The following is a 19,768-nucleotide window of genomic DNA, read 5'->3' on the forward strand; positions in this document are numbered from 1 at the left end:
GGATTGTTGGGGATTGTTGGAGTGTCCTGTGCAGGACTCTCAGGGATTGTTGGGGATTGTTGGGTGTCCTGTGCAAGACTCTCAGGGGTTGTTGGAGTGTCCTGTGCAGGACTCTGAGAGACAGGGTGGGATTCTTGGGGTGTCCTGTGCAGGACTGTCAGGGATTGTTGGGTGTCCTGTGCAGGACTGTCAGGGACAGGGTGGGATTGTTGGGGTGTCCTGTGCAGGACTGTCAGGGATTATTGGGTGTCCTGTGCAGGGCCAGGAGTTGGACTGGACAATCCTTGTGGATCCCTCAGTGATCCCGAGGTGATTTGAAGGCTGGAGCTCCCCGTGGCTCTGCCCTGCTCTGTCTGTCTGTCTGTCTGTCTGTCTGTGCCCGTTCTGACGTTCTCCCTGTGTTTTACCCTCCCTCCTCTCCAGAGCTGACCTGCCCGGGGTGCAACATCGCTAAAGAAGCTGCTGCAGGATGAAAAGATGGCAGCGCGGCTGCTCGCACCACCAGGCCCCGAGAGTTTCAAGCCCTTCACTCCGGAGTCTCTGGCCAACATCGAGAAACACATCGCCGAGCTGAAGAAGAAGCAGCGCTCGAAGCAGGACAGCAGCCACCGGGATGACGACGAGGACAGCAAACCCAAACCAAACAGTGACCTTGAGGCGGGGAAGAATTTGCCTTTCATCTACGGGGACATCCCAAAAGGGCTGGTTGCTGTGCCACTGGAGGACTTTGACCCTTATTATATGACCCAGAAAGTGAGTCTGGCGAGAAAGGAGCCACTAAAGCACCTTCTTTTTTTCTTTTTTTTTGTTTGTTTTTTTTTTTCTCCCCCTCTCGGGAAAAAAATGGCAGGTTTGGGGTATGGTTGGAGCAGAAGACGAAGGATGGAGTCTTGGATGGGGCTGGTTTGGTTTGTTGTGTGGTTTTTTTATGAGGTTTAATTGGTATTATGTGATCGGGTTTAATTGATATTATAAGGATGGAGTTAAGAGAACAAGGTCTGGGAAGTAAAAATAGATCAAGCTGTGCTAATGTGGCAATTTTAACCATTGGGGTAATGAGGAGAATAGAACTGAGGGGCAACAGTGGTGGTCTGAGCGTGTGTTTCATCACTTCCATGGAATTCAGGCTGGATGGGATGGTTTTGGAGCAGTGGGACACAGAATCGTGGCGAAAAAGGAGCGAGAGAAACTAATTAACTTGCTTTCATCTGGAGAGTTTTTATTTTTAAAGCGTTTGGAATCAAGGTGATGTGGCAGGAGGCATTTGTGGGGTTTGTTCAGAAATAAGGGGAGCAGTGAGTTGGGAAACTGCTGGAGATGGAGGGGAGGGATCTGCTGGTCGTGGAACAGGGAGGAGCACGGTCATGGATTTTATCAGAAGGCTGAAATTGAGGTTCTTGGCTGTTGATTTTCATGACTTTCCTCGATACAACTTTAACTGGAGCGAGCTGAGATAGCTGCCATCCCTGACTGAGGCTGGATGAGCTGGGAGGAGCTGCAGCTCTGGCCCCTGGGTGACAGGAGCTGTGATGTGAGTGGGGACAATTGGCTGCGTGTGAAATCCCTGTGCTGGGGAACAAACGTGTGATGGGACAGAAGTTTGTGCCGTGCTAAGAAGGGACTCTGAGACTGGCAGGGGGTCATTCCCATGGAATCAGCTGGATTTGGGTGTAACTGGCTGTTCTTTCCTGCATTTGTGGTGGTGAGTTGTGTTGGGGTGCTGGGAGCGGGACCTGGCTCAGCACAGGGCTTTGGAATTCAGTGGTGTGTGTGTTGGATCCCAGGGTCCAGGTGATGTGCTGCTTCAGGAGATGCATTACCAGGAGCTCCTGGGGGAAAAGGCACTGTAGTTATCCTCAGGAATATTTTTTTCTTTATCAACCAAATATTTTCTCTTTATTAAACCAACCTGGTATTCCCTGGTTTTTGGTGAGACCGGCTCATAGAATCCTGGGATGGTTTGGGCTGGAAGGGACCTTAAAGCTCATCCAGTCCCACCCCTGCCGTGGGCAGGGACACCTTCCACTATCCCAGGCTGCTCCAACCTGGAATGGGACACTCCCAGGGATCCAGGACACCCTGTGCCAGGGCCTCCCCACCCTCACAGCTCTGAGGGTCTCTTGGCCCATCCCACCACCAGGGTGTCACAAATGTCACTGGGATCCCATCAGGAAGGGTTTGGGAGCCTCTCTGTGTCCGTGTAGTTGAAGGGATGGTGCCAGTGGCAGAGTTGGGCTGTTGAACCCTTTTCCAGCAGAAAAGGGCAGAGGCTCCCTGGTTCTTCATGTCCCACCAGGAGCAGGAGGCAGAGGGGAACCCCTTTACCCCTCCTGCTCCATCAGGCTCCATTTTTGCCTCCCAGCACAAGGCTATCAATAAACCTTTCACTTCTGGAGGGAAAAATCAGCCACACTCCCATCCCTGAAAGCCTCTGTCCCACCCCCAGGAGTGCCACAGGTTCCTTGAGGAGTCGTTGCCTGCTCGTGGTGTGGAGATGGAGGGAAAGTTCTGGAGATAGGAGGCAAACCCCCCCAACCCTGTGCTGGGAGCAGGGCCTGGCTCTTCCCACAGACACTGGATTCCTGCTCTGTTCCTTTCCATCCGTCTCGCTGTGACCATTCCTTAGGTGTGGCCATTCCTTAGGTGTGTCCTTCCTGCTGCTTCCCGGAGTCCGTGACTTCCCACCAGGCAGCTTTTTTTTTTTAAGGCCATTAAAAAAGGCCCTTCTCTGAATCATCAGGAATCTGCTTGAATCATGGGAAGTTTTCCAAGATTTCCTTCCCCCCCCCCCTCCCTCTCCAGAAGGCTTTGCATCACAGGTCTTTGCTTCTGCAGCGTGCACAGGGACGGATCAGCTGGTTGCTTTTCCTTGCAGGAGGACACGGTGATCTTGGTTTCTCTGAGGAAACTGAAACTGCATTTTAAGGGAGCAGCTGAACTTCCAGTGGCCTGGTAACTGATATTTAAAGGAGAAACAGAGTGACCTGGAAACAGCACCGTGGCCCAGGGAGTCACAAGCCCTGGGTCTGGAACCCAGCAATGGTTTTGTCCCAAGGTGCTGCTCCTTGCTCTGCTCATTTTGCAAAATGGGAGTCACGGAATCCCGGGATCACTGAGGTTGGGAAAGCCCTCCAGGACCATCGAGTCCAACCTGTGACCCATCCCTGCCCTGTCACCCAGCCCAGAGTGCCACATCCAGGCTTTTCCCAGGCTGGGGTTGTTTTCCTCAAGCACCTTCCCTGGGTGGGAATCTCATCCTTGCCGTGGGACGGGGTGAAGCTGCTCCTGCTCCTGCAGTTGGCTCCACTTGTGAGGCAGCAGAAGGTCCCTGAATATTCTGGGAGTTGAGACCATGGGGAGGCTTGGGTGGGTGGATTCCAGTGGGAAAAGGAAGACTGTCCACACATCCATGAGCATCTGAGGCTGGATTGGGACGTCCGAGGTCACCTCGTGCCGGCAGATGAGCACCTGAGGATCCCTCTCTCTCCAGGTTTCGTGCCAATGGAGTGACTTGCAGCTTCCCCAAGTCACATGCCCCGTTTGGAAGGGGGCCCTCGGGTCCAGAATGTCACCTTGGCTCTGTGGGCCCGGGAAAATCTCCGGGATGGGAGGGCCCAGCTCTGGGAGCCACGTCTGGCCCTGGGATGTGGCGTCTGCGGGGACAGGGGGTGGCTCTGCCGGGGCTTTGCCTTCCAGTGGAGTCCCCAAAGCAGGGGGAAGAGTCAGAACCACCTCAAGAAATCAGCCTTTTGTACTTGTTTTCAGGGTCTCGGTGCCTTTTCCAGATCTTCCAACACTGAAGCAATATTGGCCATGATATTTGTTGTGCAAACTCAAAATATTTCAGTTAAAACCCCCCCAAAGGCCGGGACTTCCTTGTGAACTTCCTCATTCCAGCAAAATTCAGGAGAGCTCCCAGTGTGAGCAGCCCCAGCCCCTGCTTTCCAGGCCTTGCTTAATGAGGTTTTTTTTCTTCCACTCTGTGTCTCCAACTGACTTAAAAGGAGCAGGAAAAGTGGGAAAGGAAAAGGTTGAAGGAAGGGAAGTGTCAGTCCTGCCCTCTCTGGTGGCAGAGTGGGATGGAGCTGTTGGCTGTGTGTGGATCCAGCCCCGAGGATCCCAGCTGGGATCAGGGAATGCCGAGTGTGGCAGGGCCAGGGAAGTGATGGAATCTCTGCTGCCACCCCCTAAATCTGCACCACTGGGGATGGTGGAAGGATGGGGAGTTGGAGAGAGAATGGATTTCCTTGCACAGGCAGTTCAAGAGGTTGTTAAAATTTAAATCTAAATCAGTTTCTTGATATTCCATGTTGAACCATCTACTTTTTTTTTTAAATATATCTTTCAGGAATGTTTTATTTTCTAAATTCCAAAACAGTCAAGTTTTTTTCCCACTATTTGGCTTGAAACAAGAGGTTAAAGCAAGAACAAAACGTAGCAGATGCTTTTTTCCCCACAAGCTTTTCAGTGGTGAAGAGTAAGTTACTAAGAAAGAATAAATCTGTCCCCTTTTGGAGGAAGGGGAAAATAAAAATAAATATTTAATAATGGGATTTCTGTATTAGAAAGTACAACTCTGTGAGACAAAACAGACTCGAGAAATATTTTGCTTTGACGTGGGGGTGTTTCTGGGCTGGGTCACGTCCAGCCTCTCCCCCACCAGATCCCCCAAGTCCTTCTCCCCAGGGCTGCTCTGATTCTGTCTGTGATTCCTCAGCCCCCAGAGGGCCCGAATTCCCTGTACACTGATTTTCCAGCAGTCACTTGCTCGGGGTGTCACCGGGAAGTTGTCGCTCTCCCTGTTGCTCAGCGTTGAGTGTCAGCCCGTCACCGTGTCGCTGCTGCAGGAATGTTGGTTCCATATGTTCCGAGGCTGTTCCTAAAGCTGTTTGCTCCTGAAATCTCCTGCCCACTCCTCTCCTCACTCTTCAGCCATCGCGGAGCCGCCCGACGTTAAACCCTCAGGAAGCAGAAGCGTTTTCAGATCTTCCCAGAGCCGCAACGTTTCCTGCCCATCCCTCCATCAGTTCTGTCCTGCTCCTCTGGCACAGTCACCATCTTGCAGATTAATTTAGAAAACTCGTCTTCTGGGAATCTTCCTTCTTCTTATGAGCCCCATTTCCAGGGATTTGTTAACACGTGGGCTCTGAGGGAACTAAAGCGGACGGAGGTTTTTTCGCAGCTCTAACAACAAACTGAGAGTTTGGGAGGCTCAACCAGACACAAACCAGCTCTTAAACCCAGTGCAAAGTGCCTTTTTCCAGGTATCACCTTCCTCTAAGTTCTGAGCTTTGCCTCAGCACATCTTAAAAGCTCTTAAGGATGTTCTTGGCCCGGACCCAGCAAACGTTTTAAGAGCTCGCAGCCATTTCGAAATGGAGTTTTAATATGTCAGCAGCAGAAAGAGAAGCTAAGAGAGGGTTTGAATTGCCAAACACTTCTTGGCTTTTGGGCTTTTCTTTCTACTGATGAGACCAATGGGAGGTTTGCTGAGGATTTTATGGGATACACAGGGGAATGGTGGATCTCGGAACCATCAGAATCGATGAGCAGACTGGAATTGGGGCACTTTATTGGTGTGAGGGTTGTGCTGAAGGGCCCAGGGGTGATGGGCTTTACAGGCAGGAATAACTCCACAAGTTTTATGGTCTAAAAGGAGAAATGTGTGCAGAGCATGGAGAGAAAATGAGCTGCCTTAGGTACAGTCACGGGACAGGGGAGGGATAAGGGGGCAAAGCAGAACGTGGAGTTCCTGGTTGGTGGGCAGTGGGATGAGACAGCTTGGATTCCTTCCTGGAAAGGGTGGTCAGGCCTTGGAAGGGGCTGCCCAGGGAGGTGATGGAGTCCCCAGGTCTTTGTCCAGCTCACCTGGACCCACACAATGCTCAGCACAGGCACATCAGAGGTTCCACTGCTCAAAAGATGTGGGAGAGTTGGGATCTCAGTGTCCTGGGAGCCCAGGAGCATCCCAGTGTCCTGCTCCAGAGCCTTAAAAAGAGATTTAAAAACGAATGGGATGCAAGTCCTGGAAAGTTTGTGGTGTCAGGGAAGGGAAATGAACTGGTTCCTAGAACTGGGTTGTCCCTTGAGCACTTTGTAATGGCAGTTCTGCAAAACTTTGGGCCTTTTAGAAGGTTGTTCCATGCCAAGGTGATCTGGTCATTAATTCATGATGCTGCAATTGAAGAGCTGTCCAGGGCTGTCTTTAAAGTGCTTTTGGTGGGGATGCATTAGTGGTTCTGCTAACGAGGCTTTCTCTCTCCGTGCTGAACCACAACCTGATTTTGATTTCCTTTGCAAATAATTTACTGCTCAATGGTCTAATTGAGCCAAACGAACTCAAACCCATCGTTTTGCTCACGAGGAGAGGGAAATGACAAATTTCCTAAGAGGAGTCTCCTGGGGAAGCCGGGGTTGGCAGGGAGCCCCAGGATTCCCTTGGGTTGGGCTCCGGGAACTCGGGGCTGTGCCAACCCGGGGGGCTGGAGACGAGTCCGGGGCCATCCTGGAGAGGATAAAAATGAGACAAATGGTGCCAGGGAAAGGGCTTTGGCTTCTCAGTGCACACAAGTTGCTTCCTGCCCTCTGAGTGGGGTGGTGGGTGCTGGAATGAAGTCCACTTGTGCCTGGGATGCTCCCGGTGCTCCATGGGGAGATGGATTGGGGGGATCTGTGGGGTAAGGCTGGGGAGTTCTGCCTCCCATTTACATGAGTCATTCCACAGGTTCTGTATAAGGAATTGAACCTCAAATCTCAAACTTCTCTCTAATTAATTAAGGGCAGGGAGCCCCAGGGCTGTGCCTGGGGTGGGACGGGGGGTGACCTGTGTCTGCTGGGCTGGGGGACTCTGCCACCACCTTTCCCTCCTGTTCACCTGCCAGTCTCTCTTTCCAGGTGAGGTGCTGTCCTGTGAAAGCAGGATTCCTTGTGGGAGCTGTTCTTTGGGAAGGAGGCCCAGGCTGTGCCGTGAGGAGGGGCTGGAGCTCGTGGCGAGGGCTCAGCTGCCGGATCCGCTCCTGGATCCTGGTCCTGAGGCAGTTTGGGCCTCAGTTCTTCTCTCTTAGATGGGGGTGACAGTGCTGGGGAAGAGGAAAACATGGGTTTGGATGGGAGGTTTGGCTTCTGCTCTGAAATCTCTGGTGAAATGGATGCTTGGAGTAGAATTATCCAGGATGTGCTGGTAGGGATGTCCAGGATGTCTTGGTGGGGATGTCCAGGATGACCTGGTAGGGATGTCCAGGATGTCTTGGTGGGGATGTCCAGCATGGCCTGGTAGGGATGTCCAGGATTTCTTGGTGGGGATGTCCAGGATGTCTTGGTAGGGATGTCCAGGATGGCCTAGTATGTCTCACCCTAATGTGAGCTTCGTAAAGGAGATTATTCTCTAAAAAAAATGCTGTTTTTTACTATGGAAGTTGTTTGTCCTTTTTTTTTTTAATGAGTACAATTCCTGCTTTGATTTTCCTGTATTAACTCTCTCTCTCTTTGTTTCTCTGCAGACCTTTGTAGTACTAAACAGAGGGAAAACACTCTTCCGATTTAGTGCCACACCTGCCTTGTACATTTTAAGTCCTTTTAATCTGTTTAGAAGAATAGCTATTAAAATTTTGATACATTCATATCCTTTTTATTACCGAGTTCTCTTTGCCTTTGTGTGTTCCTTGAAAATCTCTTCCCTGTCAAATCTCTTCCCTCCCAATTTGTCTTTTGCTCAGTTCCCATCTGTGAATGACAGCCCTGCACCCGGGGAGGTGGATTGGCCTCAGAGCATGCACAAAAACCTGCTTTTTTTGTGTGAAAAGTTATTGTCCTTGAGCCACATCCAATGAAGGAAACTTCTCCTTTATTTTCCCCGTGTCCATTCTCCCATCCCACTCACATGGATGAGTTTTGGAACAGATATGATTTAAGGGTGTGTTTTTCATGTGAAGAGGAGCTGAGCTTTAACAGCTGCTGAAATGGTTAAATAGAACTGAAACGGATTTTAAAAAATACTAAATATTAAATAGAATTATTACCTGGAGAAGGAGCCAGAGCCACCTTGTCTGTAATTAGGCACTGACTGATTTCTTGCTCTTTTGGCATCTCTAAAACATCCTTCTAATGGCAAAGCTTTTCCAAAACGTTCCTCTGCAGGGCTCAGGCAGCTCCAGTGGCTTTTGGTTGATGGAGTTATTAGGAGGAAAAAATGTCTCTATTGACTGAGCTGCTTTGCCCTGTTCATTTATTTATTTTAGCTGGTGACTCTAAAGCACAAACACCCTCATTTGCTGGTGTAGAGGCTCCTGTGCCCTCCATTCCTGCTTCTCAGGTGGAGAAAAAGCTTTTCCATCTTTTCAGAGTGGACCTGGGAATGTTTCCTTTGGCTCTGTGTGAGTTCTCGTGGCCTTTTCCTCCCCCTGGATGGCTGGGATGCAGCCAAGGGATGCAGATTGTCAGGCTGAGCCCAAGATGCTGCTCTTGGAGGCTCTTGGGTCTCCATCTAAGGTCTGTTGGAGTCTCCTTAAATAATTTTGGAAGTCAAACAGCTTCGGATCTGAGCTGGATTTCACCGCTGTGCTAATAATTGAGTGGTTAAAATCCACTTTTAATGGGGAAATTGTGCTGCAACCTCCTCCAGTCAGTCCCCAGCACCAGCTCCCAAACACACAGAGGGAGCACAGACGGCTTTGGGAGGACTCCTGTGGTTTCTTCCAGGCTCAATCCTGATGTCTGTGGGTTTCCCATGGGCCAGACAAGATATTTTCATGTTACTGAACCACTGGAATTATTTGGGGAGACATTTTTCATTTAGGTGTGGGATTTTTTTTTTAAATTACTAAGACATACCGGAAAATAGAAAATAAATTTAAAATACTATTTCTATACTATAAATGTATTATATAGTATATAAATGGTATATATGTAGTATGTACATAGTATATATACTATATGAATAGTATATATAGTATATAAATATCATATATAGTATATAAATAGTATATATATAGTATGTACATAGTATATATAGTATTTGAATAGTATATATAGTATATAAATAATATATATAGTATGTACATAGTATATAAATAGTATATATAGTATGTCAATAGTATATACAGTATATAAATAGTATATATATTATGTCAATAGTATATATATAGTATATAAATTGTAAATATTGTGTAGTATAGAAATCATATATATAAATATTATATATTACACTATATATTATATGTTGCATATTATATATTATATTTAGTATATAGTATATAATATATAAATAGCCTTATTTCCCACGAGTGCTGGAAGCATCTCAGCTCTTATCGTGCCTGGAAATGGCTGAATTTTCCAGGACACTCTGTGATTTTTAGGGACCAGAGGGGGATGTAAAGAGCCACCACGTGTCCCTTTGCTCCTTGACTTTGCCCCACAGTATTTAGCATGATCATTATGTGCACTATTTTGACCAACTGTGTATTCATGACTTTTAGTAACCCGCCCGAATGGTCCAAGAATGTGGAGTAAGTACCAACTCTTGTGCTGTCAGAACCTCCCAGAACGTTGAGCTCCTTCCCTGTTCCTCCCCCTGCCTGTTTGCACGGACACATCATCCCTCGGAGCCATTTGGGTGGCAGGGGAGGGTTCCTCATTCCCATTTTTTGGGGCCAAAATGCCCTTTTTCCCGGCAGTTCTCAGCCTGTGTCTCCCCCCACCCCCAGGTACACCTTCACTGGGATTTACACCTTCGAGTCACTCGTGAAAATCATTGCCAGAGGTTTCTGTATAGATGGATTCACCTTCCTGCGGGATCCTTGGAACTGGCTGGATTTCAGCGTCATCATGATGGCGTGAGTCGTGTTTCCAGGTTTATCTCCGGGGTCTGTGGGGAAGAGGGAGGGTTTCTAAGGAAAAGGGGATTTCTGTCCTGATTTTATCCTGATGGAATCTCAGCTCTAAACTGTGGAGCTGCTGCTGCAGAAAAAACCCCTAGGATTTTCTGAGAATTGCCGTTGTTAATCAAGATTTTTTGATGGCTCACGTGCCAGAGGGGCTGCTCAGTGTAGGACCAGGAGCCAAATATCTTTAAATCCCAGTCTCTACCTCTCCTTCCTCCTTGGGCTGGTGTTTTAAATATTCCTGGGCTGCAGCTGGAGGTTGGACAGTCATTACCCCACTAATAACCCATTAATAACCCATTAATAACTGTGGTTATTAACCCATTCCCCAAGAAAGGAAATCACTTGGTTTTCCTTCCTCATTCTTTCCTCTCGTGCCAGATCAGCTCCCACTGGCCTGACACTGAGGATCAGGGGGATGTTGAGTCCCATCAGGACTGGTTTTTTCCTTATTCCTGGGTTTTTCCTTATTGCCCTGAGGTGATCCTGGCTCAGTCCTGCTGATGGGAACCAGGTCCACGTCAGTGGTCTCTGAGTTGCTGGTGGAAGAGATAGTTTTCCCCTTTTACATTTATTTTTGGGATGTTGCAGGTGCACATTGTTGGGCTCCTGTGGTCACCAAGGTCTGAGGGAACAGGGATCATGTAGGAAGGCTCAGGAGCCAGATTTCCCAGGGTTCAGAGCACTTGAAAGTTTCTCCCCACAGAGGAAATATTCTCTAAATTGGGGTAAAATAGAACTTGCACTAAACCTCTTCTCTGTGTATCTTGGGTTTATCCCCCTGGAAAAGGGGGATGATCAAACCTACCTGTGGCTCAGAAACAGGTAGTGGAGCATAAAGGATTGAAATGAAGGATGCTGATTAAAATGAAGGATGCTAATGAAAGTGGAGGATGCTAATCAAAGCATCAAAGATGATCATGTTTCATTAAAAACGTGGAGTGGAGCAAATATACCTGAAACCCCCGAACTGAGGAATCATAAAATCATGGAATCCTGGAATGGTTTGGGTTTGAGAGGGACCTTAAAGCTCACCCAGTTGCACCCCTTGCCGTGGGCAGGGACACCTTCCACCAGACCAGGATGCTCGGGGTGGTGTCACCTCACAGATGTGACACTTCCACAGTTGCCCTCTGCAGAGGTGACGTTGAATTTTCAAGTCCCGTAGAGGAAGTTTGGGGCACCACAATGTCAAAAAGATGTGAGGGTGTTGGAGAGGGTCCAAAGGAGGGACACAGGGATGGGGAAGGGTCTGGAGGAGCAGCTGAGGGCACTGGGTTTGTTCAGCTGGAGGAGACTGAAAGAGACTCCGAGGGAGCTGCTCCGACCTCTGCTCCCCGTGAGCAGGGACAGGACCCAGGGAAGGGCTGGAGCTGTGTCAGGGCAGGCTCAGGTTGGATCTCAGGCAAAGGTTCTTCCCCCAGAGGCTGGTTGGGCACTGCCCAGGCTCCCCAGGGCAGTGGGCACGGCCCCAAGGCTGCCAGAGCTCCAGGAGGGTTTGCACAACGCTCCCAGGGACAGGGTGGGATTGTTGGGGTGTCTGGGCAGGGCCAGGGGTTGGACTGGCTGATCCCTGTGGGTCCCTCCCAGCCCAGGATATTCCATGATTCCATGATTCCAGGTGAGGATCCAGGTGCACCTGGGCGAGCTGGTTGCAGAGAGGAGAGACTTTAAACCTGTTTTGCCTCTGCAACTTTTCTGTCTCTCTCTTCTCCCCGCCCACCCTGAAGGGTTTGAAATCACGAGCTGTGTCCTGCAAGCAGACGATTTATGCAGGGGAAGGAGACCCCAACGGTGCCATTAACTCTGGTTTAATTCTGCAGGTATATAACAGAGTTTGTAAACCTAGGCAATGTTTCAGCTCTGCGCACTTTCAGGGTTCTGAGAGCTTTGAAAACTATTTCTGTAATTCCAGGTAAGGCCCCGGTTGGTGTTTTAGCTGTCGGGTACAGGCCCCTGTGAGTGATGTATTGCTTTGTCTGTAGTTGTTGTTTTATTTTGGTGTGTGTATTGTCATGGTGTTTTTTGTGTGTGACCTCCCTCATTGCAGATATGTCACAGAGTTTGTGGACCTTGGGAATGTCTCAGCATTGAGAACTTTCAGAGTTCTCCGAGCTTTGAAAACTATCTCTGTAATTCCAGGTGAGAACCCTTCGGCATCAGAGGCTGGGCTTGCCTGTGTCTCCTCTCTACATCTCCCCTCCCTCCCTGCACTGCTTGTTCCTCACAAATGGCACTGGGCTTTTTTTGGGATGGGATTTGCAGTCTGTGTGACAGAACAGTTTGAAATCAAGGCTTCTGGGCCAGCAAATCATGGGATGAACAGGCTGTTATTCCCTACTCCTCTGTCCCTGTGCCCATCTCTGCAATTAAAGCCAGGCTTGAAGTTTAATTGCAGGTGAATGAAGGCTCAGGCTCCCCCTCAGGCTGAGCAGTTTCTGGCTCAGGGATTTGCCCCTTTATCACCAGTGTTTCTGCAGATTTAGGAATAACTGTGTAAAACAACAGAGCGAAACCCAACCGGGATTAAAACCTTTTTTTGCCCATTTCCTGAGCTGGACTTGGCAGGGCTGAGCCTCCCAAAGCTGCTTCTGGACCTGTAACTCATCTGTGTGTCCTGGGGTGAGCAGGGGCCCTTCTTTTATTATGAGACACACAGATTATGGACTGAGAATCCCAAAATTCCAGAATGGTCTGGGTTGGGAGGGACCTTTAAAGCTCATCTCATTCCGTGTGTCACGGGGTGAGCCAGGGCCCTTCTTTTATTATGAGACACACAGAGACATTATGGACTGAGAATCCCAGAATTCTGGAATGGTCTGGGTTGGGAGGAACCTTAAAGCTCATCTCATTCCACCTTGCACTGGACCAGGTCGCTCCAAGCTCCATCCAGCCTGGCCTGAAACACTTCCTGATCCTGAATTCTTGCATGGAAAAGCCTCGTGTGGGTGGTTTCTCACAAGTGCCCCTGATTTTAAGCTCTGTCTCCAGGCTCAGCTCTCACAGGAACCAGCAGGTTTTCAGGTGCTCAGCCTGTCTCAGGGCAGGCACCCCAAGTGACCCCTCGACTGCTCTGCAGGTCCTTTGGGGTCTGTTCCCTGACACATTCCCTGATCATGGAATGCTGGCTCTGCTCCCTCAGGCTGCCAGGGAAGAGCCTGTGGATTTGTAGGGCCCATCCCAGACTGCCAACCCCATCAGCTGCACCTGCCTGTTGTGCATGATGATGGTGATGATGGTGATGGTGATGATGATGATGATGCTCTGATGTGGCACCTGCTTCCCTTGCACCCCACGAGAACGTGCTGGAGTGATGTTCCTGCTGAGCCTTCCTTCATGTCTGGGGATATTAAAGGGAAAAGATCCCTGGGAATTGCTGCTGGCAGTGCCCTGGGCAGGCCTGAGGTGCAGCTGGGGTTTTCTCAGCCTGCCCCAGGTGGTGACTGCCTCGCTCAGAGAGAAACATCCCCCTTGGAACCAGATTTGCCTGTTCTGCTTTCTTGATCAGAGTGGAGCTGGTGCAGCTTCAAGGAGCTGGTTCCTGACTGTGTGATTGCCTTGTCTTCCTGTGGAAGGGGAGCAGGACAGCTCAGTTCTGGATCATTCCCTCCACAGAACTCCAAAGGAATGGAATTGAATTCCAGTGGCAGCGAGGGGGGAGGTGGGGCTGAGCCCTGCTGAACTCAGCACAGCCCTGATTGTTACCAAAGGCACAATCTGCTGCATATTCTGATTTAATTAAAAGGGTGATTTGCCACTTGCAGCCGAGGGGACCCTGTTTGGGTGCTGGGGACACTGAACACACCTGGAAATGCCCAAACCCTGGGTGTTGTATCCCTCTCTGGGGGAGGATTGTCCGGGTGTGGTTCTGCTGCACAAACCTCACCCCCCTCGATTTTGGGACTAACGACAGGAGGAATGTAAAGCATTTGGGTAATTGGCCTTTTGGGTTATTTAATGTGAAGGCATGAAGTGCTCTTTATGGGTTTTACTGCTGTCATTTCACAGGGAGAAAAGGATTTTCACTGAATATTAAAACCTAAAGGGATTCCCCTTCTGCTTCAGCACATGGAATGGGAATTTTAACCCTGTGCTGAGCTACTGAGAAACTTGTTTTAGTGCTTTGAGTGCTGACTACACCTTCTACCAATAACTGGGATTCGTGTGTTTTTGAGACAAGATAAAAAATGTGAAATATTTCCAGGATCTGCCATGCCACTGGGCAGAATTCCATGGTCTCCATGGATCTGTGTGACAGGAGCAGACTGTGGCTCCTGGGAGCTAAAATATCAAAGTACTGCTTTGGTCTTATGGCTTGGGGGTCCCTGTGAGACTGTGATGGCCTCAAGAGATTTTCCCTGTTGGCCTTTGAGTTCTTACACTGAATTATCTGATGGGGACACCCCTCTGTCACACCTGCAGCACACAGGACCCAGGAAAACCTGGAGCTGCTGTTGCTGGAGTTGTGGGTTTTTTTGGAGCGTTCCTGGTTTGTTGCCAGAACTCTCCTGCTGCCAGTTTTGTCCTGGTTCCAAACCCCCCTTTTCCTGAGCAGCATCCCAACCAGGAACCCGAGGGCTGGTGCCTGTGGGTGCATGAGCAGAGCAGAGCTGTGGGATGAGCATGGGGGTGATGTGTCTGCCAGAACTAACAGCAAAAACCTGCTCTGGGTCGGGGCAGGGCTTTGGCATCCAGGAAAAGTTGGGATAATGGAAGGAAATGACATTTTAAAAATTGTTACTCTGTAAGGAGTGTATCTGTAACCACTTAAGGAATGTATCTATAACCATGTATTTATGAATCTTTCTGTGCCTGACATGGCTCAAACCTCTGGTGGTGCAGAAGGGGAAGGTTGGAGGGGACCAAGGATTCTGGTCAGGGGTTTATTGTGGGATGTTGTTGGATCTGACTGGCCCCAAATCCAGCTGGATCTGTGATTTATGGTTTTTTTCCCCCTTCCTCCTTTCACTGCTCATTTATAAGTCGTAGAATTATCCTACTAAACACTAGAAAGGCTGTTTAAAGGGCCCTAAATCTGTGTTGCTTCTGCCTCCAAAATTCTTGCTTGTTTAGACCTGTCTCCTAAAAATTAGTGCTGAGTTCTTCCTCCCTCCTGGGGTGGGGGGGTTCCTCTCACAGACCAGACTGGTTTGAGAAACCAAAAGGATTCTTGGCCTATGCCTGAGCTTACTTTTAGTGCCGAGTCTATCAAGGATCCCGAGGGATCCCAAAGCACCAGGTAAAATCCATCCAAATGGAAAATTCAGCTCCCACAGGGGGAAGAGAAGTGCTGGGACACTTCAGATGAGCAGGAGAAACCCAAGGTGGGAGAGTTTCAAGGTGTTTGACCTTTGTGAGCTGTTGCAGCCCGTGCCAGCCAGGCTCAAACCCAGCCAGCTGTGCCCACGAGGGGTTTGGGGCAGCAAATCCCAATTTTAACATCCCCTGTTTGACACCCCCTGTGTGCAGGGCAGCAATTCCCCAGCACATTCCTCAGCCTGGCTGCAAAGCTCAAGCATTCTGAGGGACAAACACCAGGGTTTGGGTTTGTTCTGACTGATGCTCGTTCCCTGAGCTGGTCCCTCCATCCCGGTCTTGTCCCAGCTGGAAAACCCAACCCCACACAGGGGTTTCCAGGAGCCCCCACAGTTTGTAGCCAGGACCTTTCCCCTTGTGGAGGTGTTAGGAGGTGCTGTGTGGTTTGGGATGGATTTGCAGCGTGTTTTCCCTCTGCAGGAGTGATTTCCAGTCTCCTTTCCCTCTCCCCAGGCTTGAAGACCATCGTGGGTGCCCTCATCCAGTCCGTGAAGAAGCTGTCGGACGTGATGATCCTGACAGTTTTCTGCCTCAGTGTCTTTGCCCTCATTGGGCTCCAGCTGTTCATGGGCAACCTGAGGAACAAGTGTGTGATTTGGCCAATTAATGTGAACGAGACCTTCCTGGATAATGGCTCCAGGGGCTTCGACTGGGAGGAGTACACCAACAACATGTGTAGGTGTTTCTGCACTGGGGCTCCCCAAAAACCTCCTCCTTCAGCTCAGGGAGGTGCCCACGATTCCCAGCGTGGTTTGTGTCACTTTGTGCAGTGAAAAACCCCCCGTGCCCAGAGAATTTTCAGCTTCTTAGAACCCCGTTAGGTTTAAACCCTTTTAAAGAGTTTGGCCGTGCTCTTTGAGCTGAGCATTTTGCCCAAAATGTGTTTTTACCGATGAATTTCTCAGCGGGGGATTTGGAGGGGGGGGGTGTTCTTGAGTGGAGGGTTTTATGGTGCCGTAGTCTGTTAAATCTTCTACCTCCACACATATTCACCTGTGATCTCTTCATTTTCATCCTCTTCAGCCAATTTTTACGTGATTCCTGGTGCCGCGGATCCTTTGCTCTGTGGTAACAGCTCGGATGCAGGGTGAGTGTTGACCTTCACTGTTGGTCTTGGCTAATGCTGGCAAAACCTTTGGAATATTCTCTGTGTCTTCCTTTGTTCTTCTGGTGTTATTTCACCAGCTTTCAATAATTTCTGTCTCTAACTGTGGATGCACTGCTGGTGCAGTGGGTTTTCCACGTCAGCTCAGGGGGCAGGTGGTGCCAGTGGCATCATTTCCCCCTGAATCCAATCTCAGGGATCATCAGAGAAGGGTGGGTGGAGGATCAGAAACGGGAACTTGCCTCGTGCTGTCGCCTCCAGTTGTTTTTTCACCCCGACCTTCAGCTCTAAAGGCACTTTTGGCCAAAGCTGGTGCCTTTTTGTCCCTCTCTCCACGCCCTGACCTGGCTGTTGTCCCTCCCCAGCCAATGTCCAGAGGGATACACGTGCATGAAGGCGGGACGGAACCCCAACTACGGCTACACGAGCTTCGACACCTTCAGCTGGGCTTTTCTGGCTTTATTTCGCCTTATGACTCAGGACTTCTGGGAAAACTTGTATCAATTAGTGAGTAAATGCTTCGCTTCTGGCTCTCACACGATGAGAATTCGGGGATAAACCAGGAAAGGGGAGTGGGAGAAGCTTTATTTTATCCTTTTCTCTGAAGGAGCAGCTGCCCAGTGAGGTGTTGGGTTGGAGGAGGAAGGGGATGTCACCTGGCAGCAGGTGCTGGGCTTGGAGTCCAGAAGGGCTGGTGGGTCCAGCTGAGCTGTGAATTAATTCTGGAGGAACCTGAGCACCCGCTGCAGGAGCTGGTGGGAGCCCAGCTCTGCTCACAGGAGGTGCTCGGGCCCTTTGGAGGGCACAGGTTTCCCTGGTGACCTGAGGGTGCTCTGGGGACTTGATGAAGTGGCTTTTTCCTCGCTTTGGTTCGTTTTGAGGGAGCCTGAGCCTTGGGTTTCACTCTGTGCCTCTGAACCCCTCTCAGTCTGCACCCCTTGGATGTTCCCTCCAGAGGGGAAGGGGGATGTCACCTTTTGTGTTCAATGTGCAGCTTCCAGTGCTCTGCAGGGGAAGTGCTGAGCTTAAAACACTCAGCACTGCTGGATTTTCTCAGAAACATCCAGGTCAAGAAACTCGGGGCCTGGGATCGCCTCCCTTTCCCTTTTCTGATCCCTCTGCCGTTATTTTTCCCACTTCCAGACCTTACGAGCGGCAGGAAAAACCTACATGATCTTCTTTGTGCTGGTGATCTTCGTGGGGTCCTTCTACCTGGTGAACCTGATCCTGGCTGTGGTGGCCATGGCCTACGAGGAGCAGAACCAGGCGACGCTGGAGGAGGCAGAGCAGAAGGAGGCAGAGTTCAAAGCCATGTTGGAGCAGCTGAAAAAGCAGCAGGAAGAGGCACAGGTGAGGAAGGAAGAAATTCCTCCCTGTCAGGGTGGTGAGGGCACTGGAAGGGATTTCCCAGAGGAGCTGTGGCTGCCTCATCCTTGAGAATGTCCCAGGCCAGCTTGGATGGGGCTTGGAGCAACCTGGGCTAGACTTGTGCTCACGTGCACTGAGCCAAACTCTTCCTCCCAGCAGAAAACGGAGCATTAATCATGGAAAAATGTGATTTATTTTCCCTTCTCTTGCCTCCCCCCCTCAGGCTGCTGCCATGGTCACCTCGGCCGGGACGGTCTCTGAAGAAGCTGTGGAGGATGATGGTGGGGGGAGGATGTCCAGGAGCTCCTCAGAGATCTCCAAACTCAGCTCCAAGAGCGCCAAGGAGCGGCGGAACAGGAGGAAGAAGCGGAAGGACAAGGAGCTGTCGGAGGGAGACGAGAAGTGTGACACTGAGAAGGTGTTCAAGTCAGAATCCGAGGATGGCATGAGGAGGAAAGCGTTCAGGCTGCCGGATAACAGGCTGGGAAGGAAGTTTTCCATCATGAACCAGGTAGTTTTAACTCCCTTCACTGATTTTTGTGCTTGCTGGAGGTCAGGATAATGTTCTGGTTTAAATCCTGGTTGGCATGTCCAGGGACCTGCTCCCAGCAGATCAGGAGGACACTTAGGGCCTGGGTTTACAGCCCTTACTTCCCCCAGCAGGAATTGTTCCTGAGGGAAGGGAATCCAGCCAGTTAATTCCTTCTCTGAGCCAGCTCAACCAGCCAGGAGGGAGCAGCTCTCCCAGTGCAGCCAACGAGTGAGGGGTGATGGTCTGTGCAGACCTGGAGAGGGGAGGGAAACACGTGGAGGGAGGCTATTCCCAAGGGCCTGGAGTGCCAGGACAAGGGGGAATGGCTTCCCACTGCCAGAGGGCAGGGTTAGGTGGGAGATTGGGAAGAAATTCCTCCCTGGGAGGGTGGGGAGGCTCAGAAAAGATACGGCTGCCCCATCCCTGGGAGTGTCCCAGGCCAGGTTGGAGCAACCTGGTCCAGTGGAATGTGTCCCTGCCCATGGCAGGGGTTGGATGGGAATGAGATGATCTTTAAGGTCCCTCCCACCTCAAACTGTCCTATGAGTCTGTAGCAGCCCGGCAGCCCATCGTCCCCATCCCGCTCACCCCTCTGTCCTCCCCCTTCCCCTCCCCAGTCTCTCCTCAGCATCCCGGGCTCCCCGTTCCTCTCCCGCCACAACAGCAGGAGCAGCATCTTCAGCTACAAGGGCCGTTTCCGCGACCCGGGCTCGGAGAACGAGTTCGCCGACGACGAGCACAGCACGGTGGAGGAGAGCGAGGGCCGCCGGGACTCGCTGTTCATCCCCATCCGCGGCCGCGACCGGCGCAGCAGCTACAGCGGCTACAGCGGCTACAGCCAGGGCAGCCGCTCCTCCCGCATCTTCCCCGCCCTGCGCCGCAACGTCAAGAGGAACAGCACCGTGGACTGCAACGGCGTCGTGTCCCTCATCGGGGGGCCCCCCTCCAGCATGCCCGGGGGCCGCATCCTGCCCGAGGTGAGAGGGGAAGGGGGGGCACGGCACGGTGGGAGGGGTCCCCGAGCTCGGAGCACGCGGTGGGATCTGCTCCTGTTCCTCCTCTCTTCTTCCTCTTCCTCTTCCTCCTCTCCTCTTACTTCTCCTCTTCTCCTCTCCTTTCTCATCCTCCTCCTTCTCCTCTTCCTTCTCTCCTCTTCTTCCTCTCCTCTCCTCTTCCTCCTCTCCTCTTTCTCTTCTCCTCTTACTTCTCTTCTGCTTTCCCTTCTCTTCTCCCTCCTCCTCCTTCTTCTCCTCCTCTCCTCCTTCTCCTCCTCTTCCTTCTCCTCTTCCTTCTCCCCTTCCTCTTCTCCTCTTACTTCTCCTCTTCTCCTCTTACTTCTCCTCTTCTGCTCTCCCTTCTCTTCTCCCTCTTCCTCCTCCTCTCCTCCTCCGCCTTCTCCTCCTCCTCCTCCTCCTCCTTCTCCTCCTCCTCTCCTCCTTCTCCTCCTCCTCCTCCTCTCCTCCTTCTCCTCTTCCTTCTCCTCTTCTTCCTCTTCCTTCTCTTCCTCCTTCTCTTCCTCCTCCTTTTCCCCTTCCCCTTCCATTCCTCTTCTCCTTCCTCTTTCCCTTC

General features: G+C 50.8%; 1 protein-coding gene across 2 annotated transcripts in view; it reads left to right on the forward strand.

Moving 5' to 3' along the window:
- The window catches only part of SCN8A (sodium voltage-gated channel alpha subunit 8), a 51,805-nt gene that overhangs the window by 8,590 nt on the left and 23,447 nt on the right, over window positions 1-19,768 (forward strand). Inside the window, exons 2-12 of one of the 2 annotated variants that reach the window (XM_027699050.1) lie at window positions 424-753; window positions 7,500-7,618; window positions 9,414-9,503; window positions 9,702-9,830; window positions 11,702-11,793; window positions 15,648-15,869; window positions 16,218-16,281; window positions 16,665-16,806; window positions 17,443-17,649; window positions 17,891-18,178; window positions 18,817-19,176. In XM_027699050.1, the coding sequence (XP_027554851.1) occupies window positions 478-753; window positions 7,500-7,618; window positions 9,414-9,503; window positions 9,702-9,830; window positions 11,702-11,793; window positions 15,648-15,869; window positions 16,218-16,281; window positions 16,665-16,806; window positions 17,443-17,649; window positions 17,891-18,178; window positions 18,817-19,176 (1,989 nt within the window). In that variant the 5' untranslated portion in view covers window positions 424-477. Of the gene's footprint in view, window positions 1-423; window positions 754-7,499; window positions 7,619-9,413; window positions 9,504-9,701; window positions 9,831-11,701; window positions 11,794-11,928; window positions 12,021-15,647; window positions 15,870-16,217; window positions 16,282-16,664; window positions 16,807-17,442; window positions 17,650-17,890; window positions 18,179-18,816; window positions 19,177-19,768 lie in introns of both variants that reach the window. The other variant, XM_027699049.1, reaches the window with a different exon arrangement.

The sequence above is a fragment of the Neopelma chrysocephalum genome, unplaced genomic scaffold, assembly GCF_003984885.1.
Source record: "Neopelma chrysocephalum unplaced genomic scaffold, ASM398488v2 Primary Assembly neopelma1_136, whole genome shotgun sequence".
Lineage (NCBI taxonomy): Eukaryota > Metazoa > Chordata > Aves > Passeriformes > Pipridae > Neopelma > Neopelma chrysocephalum.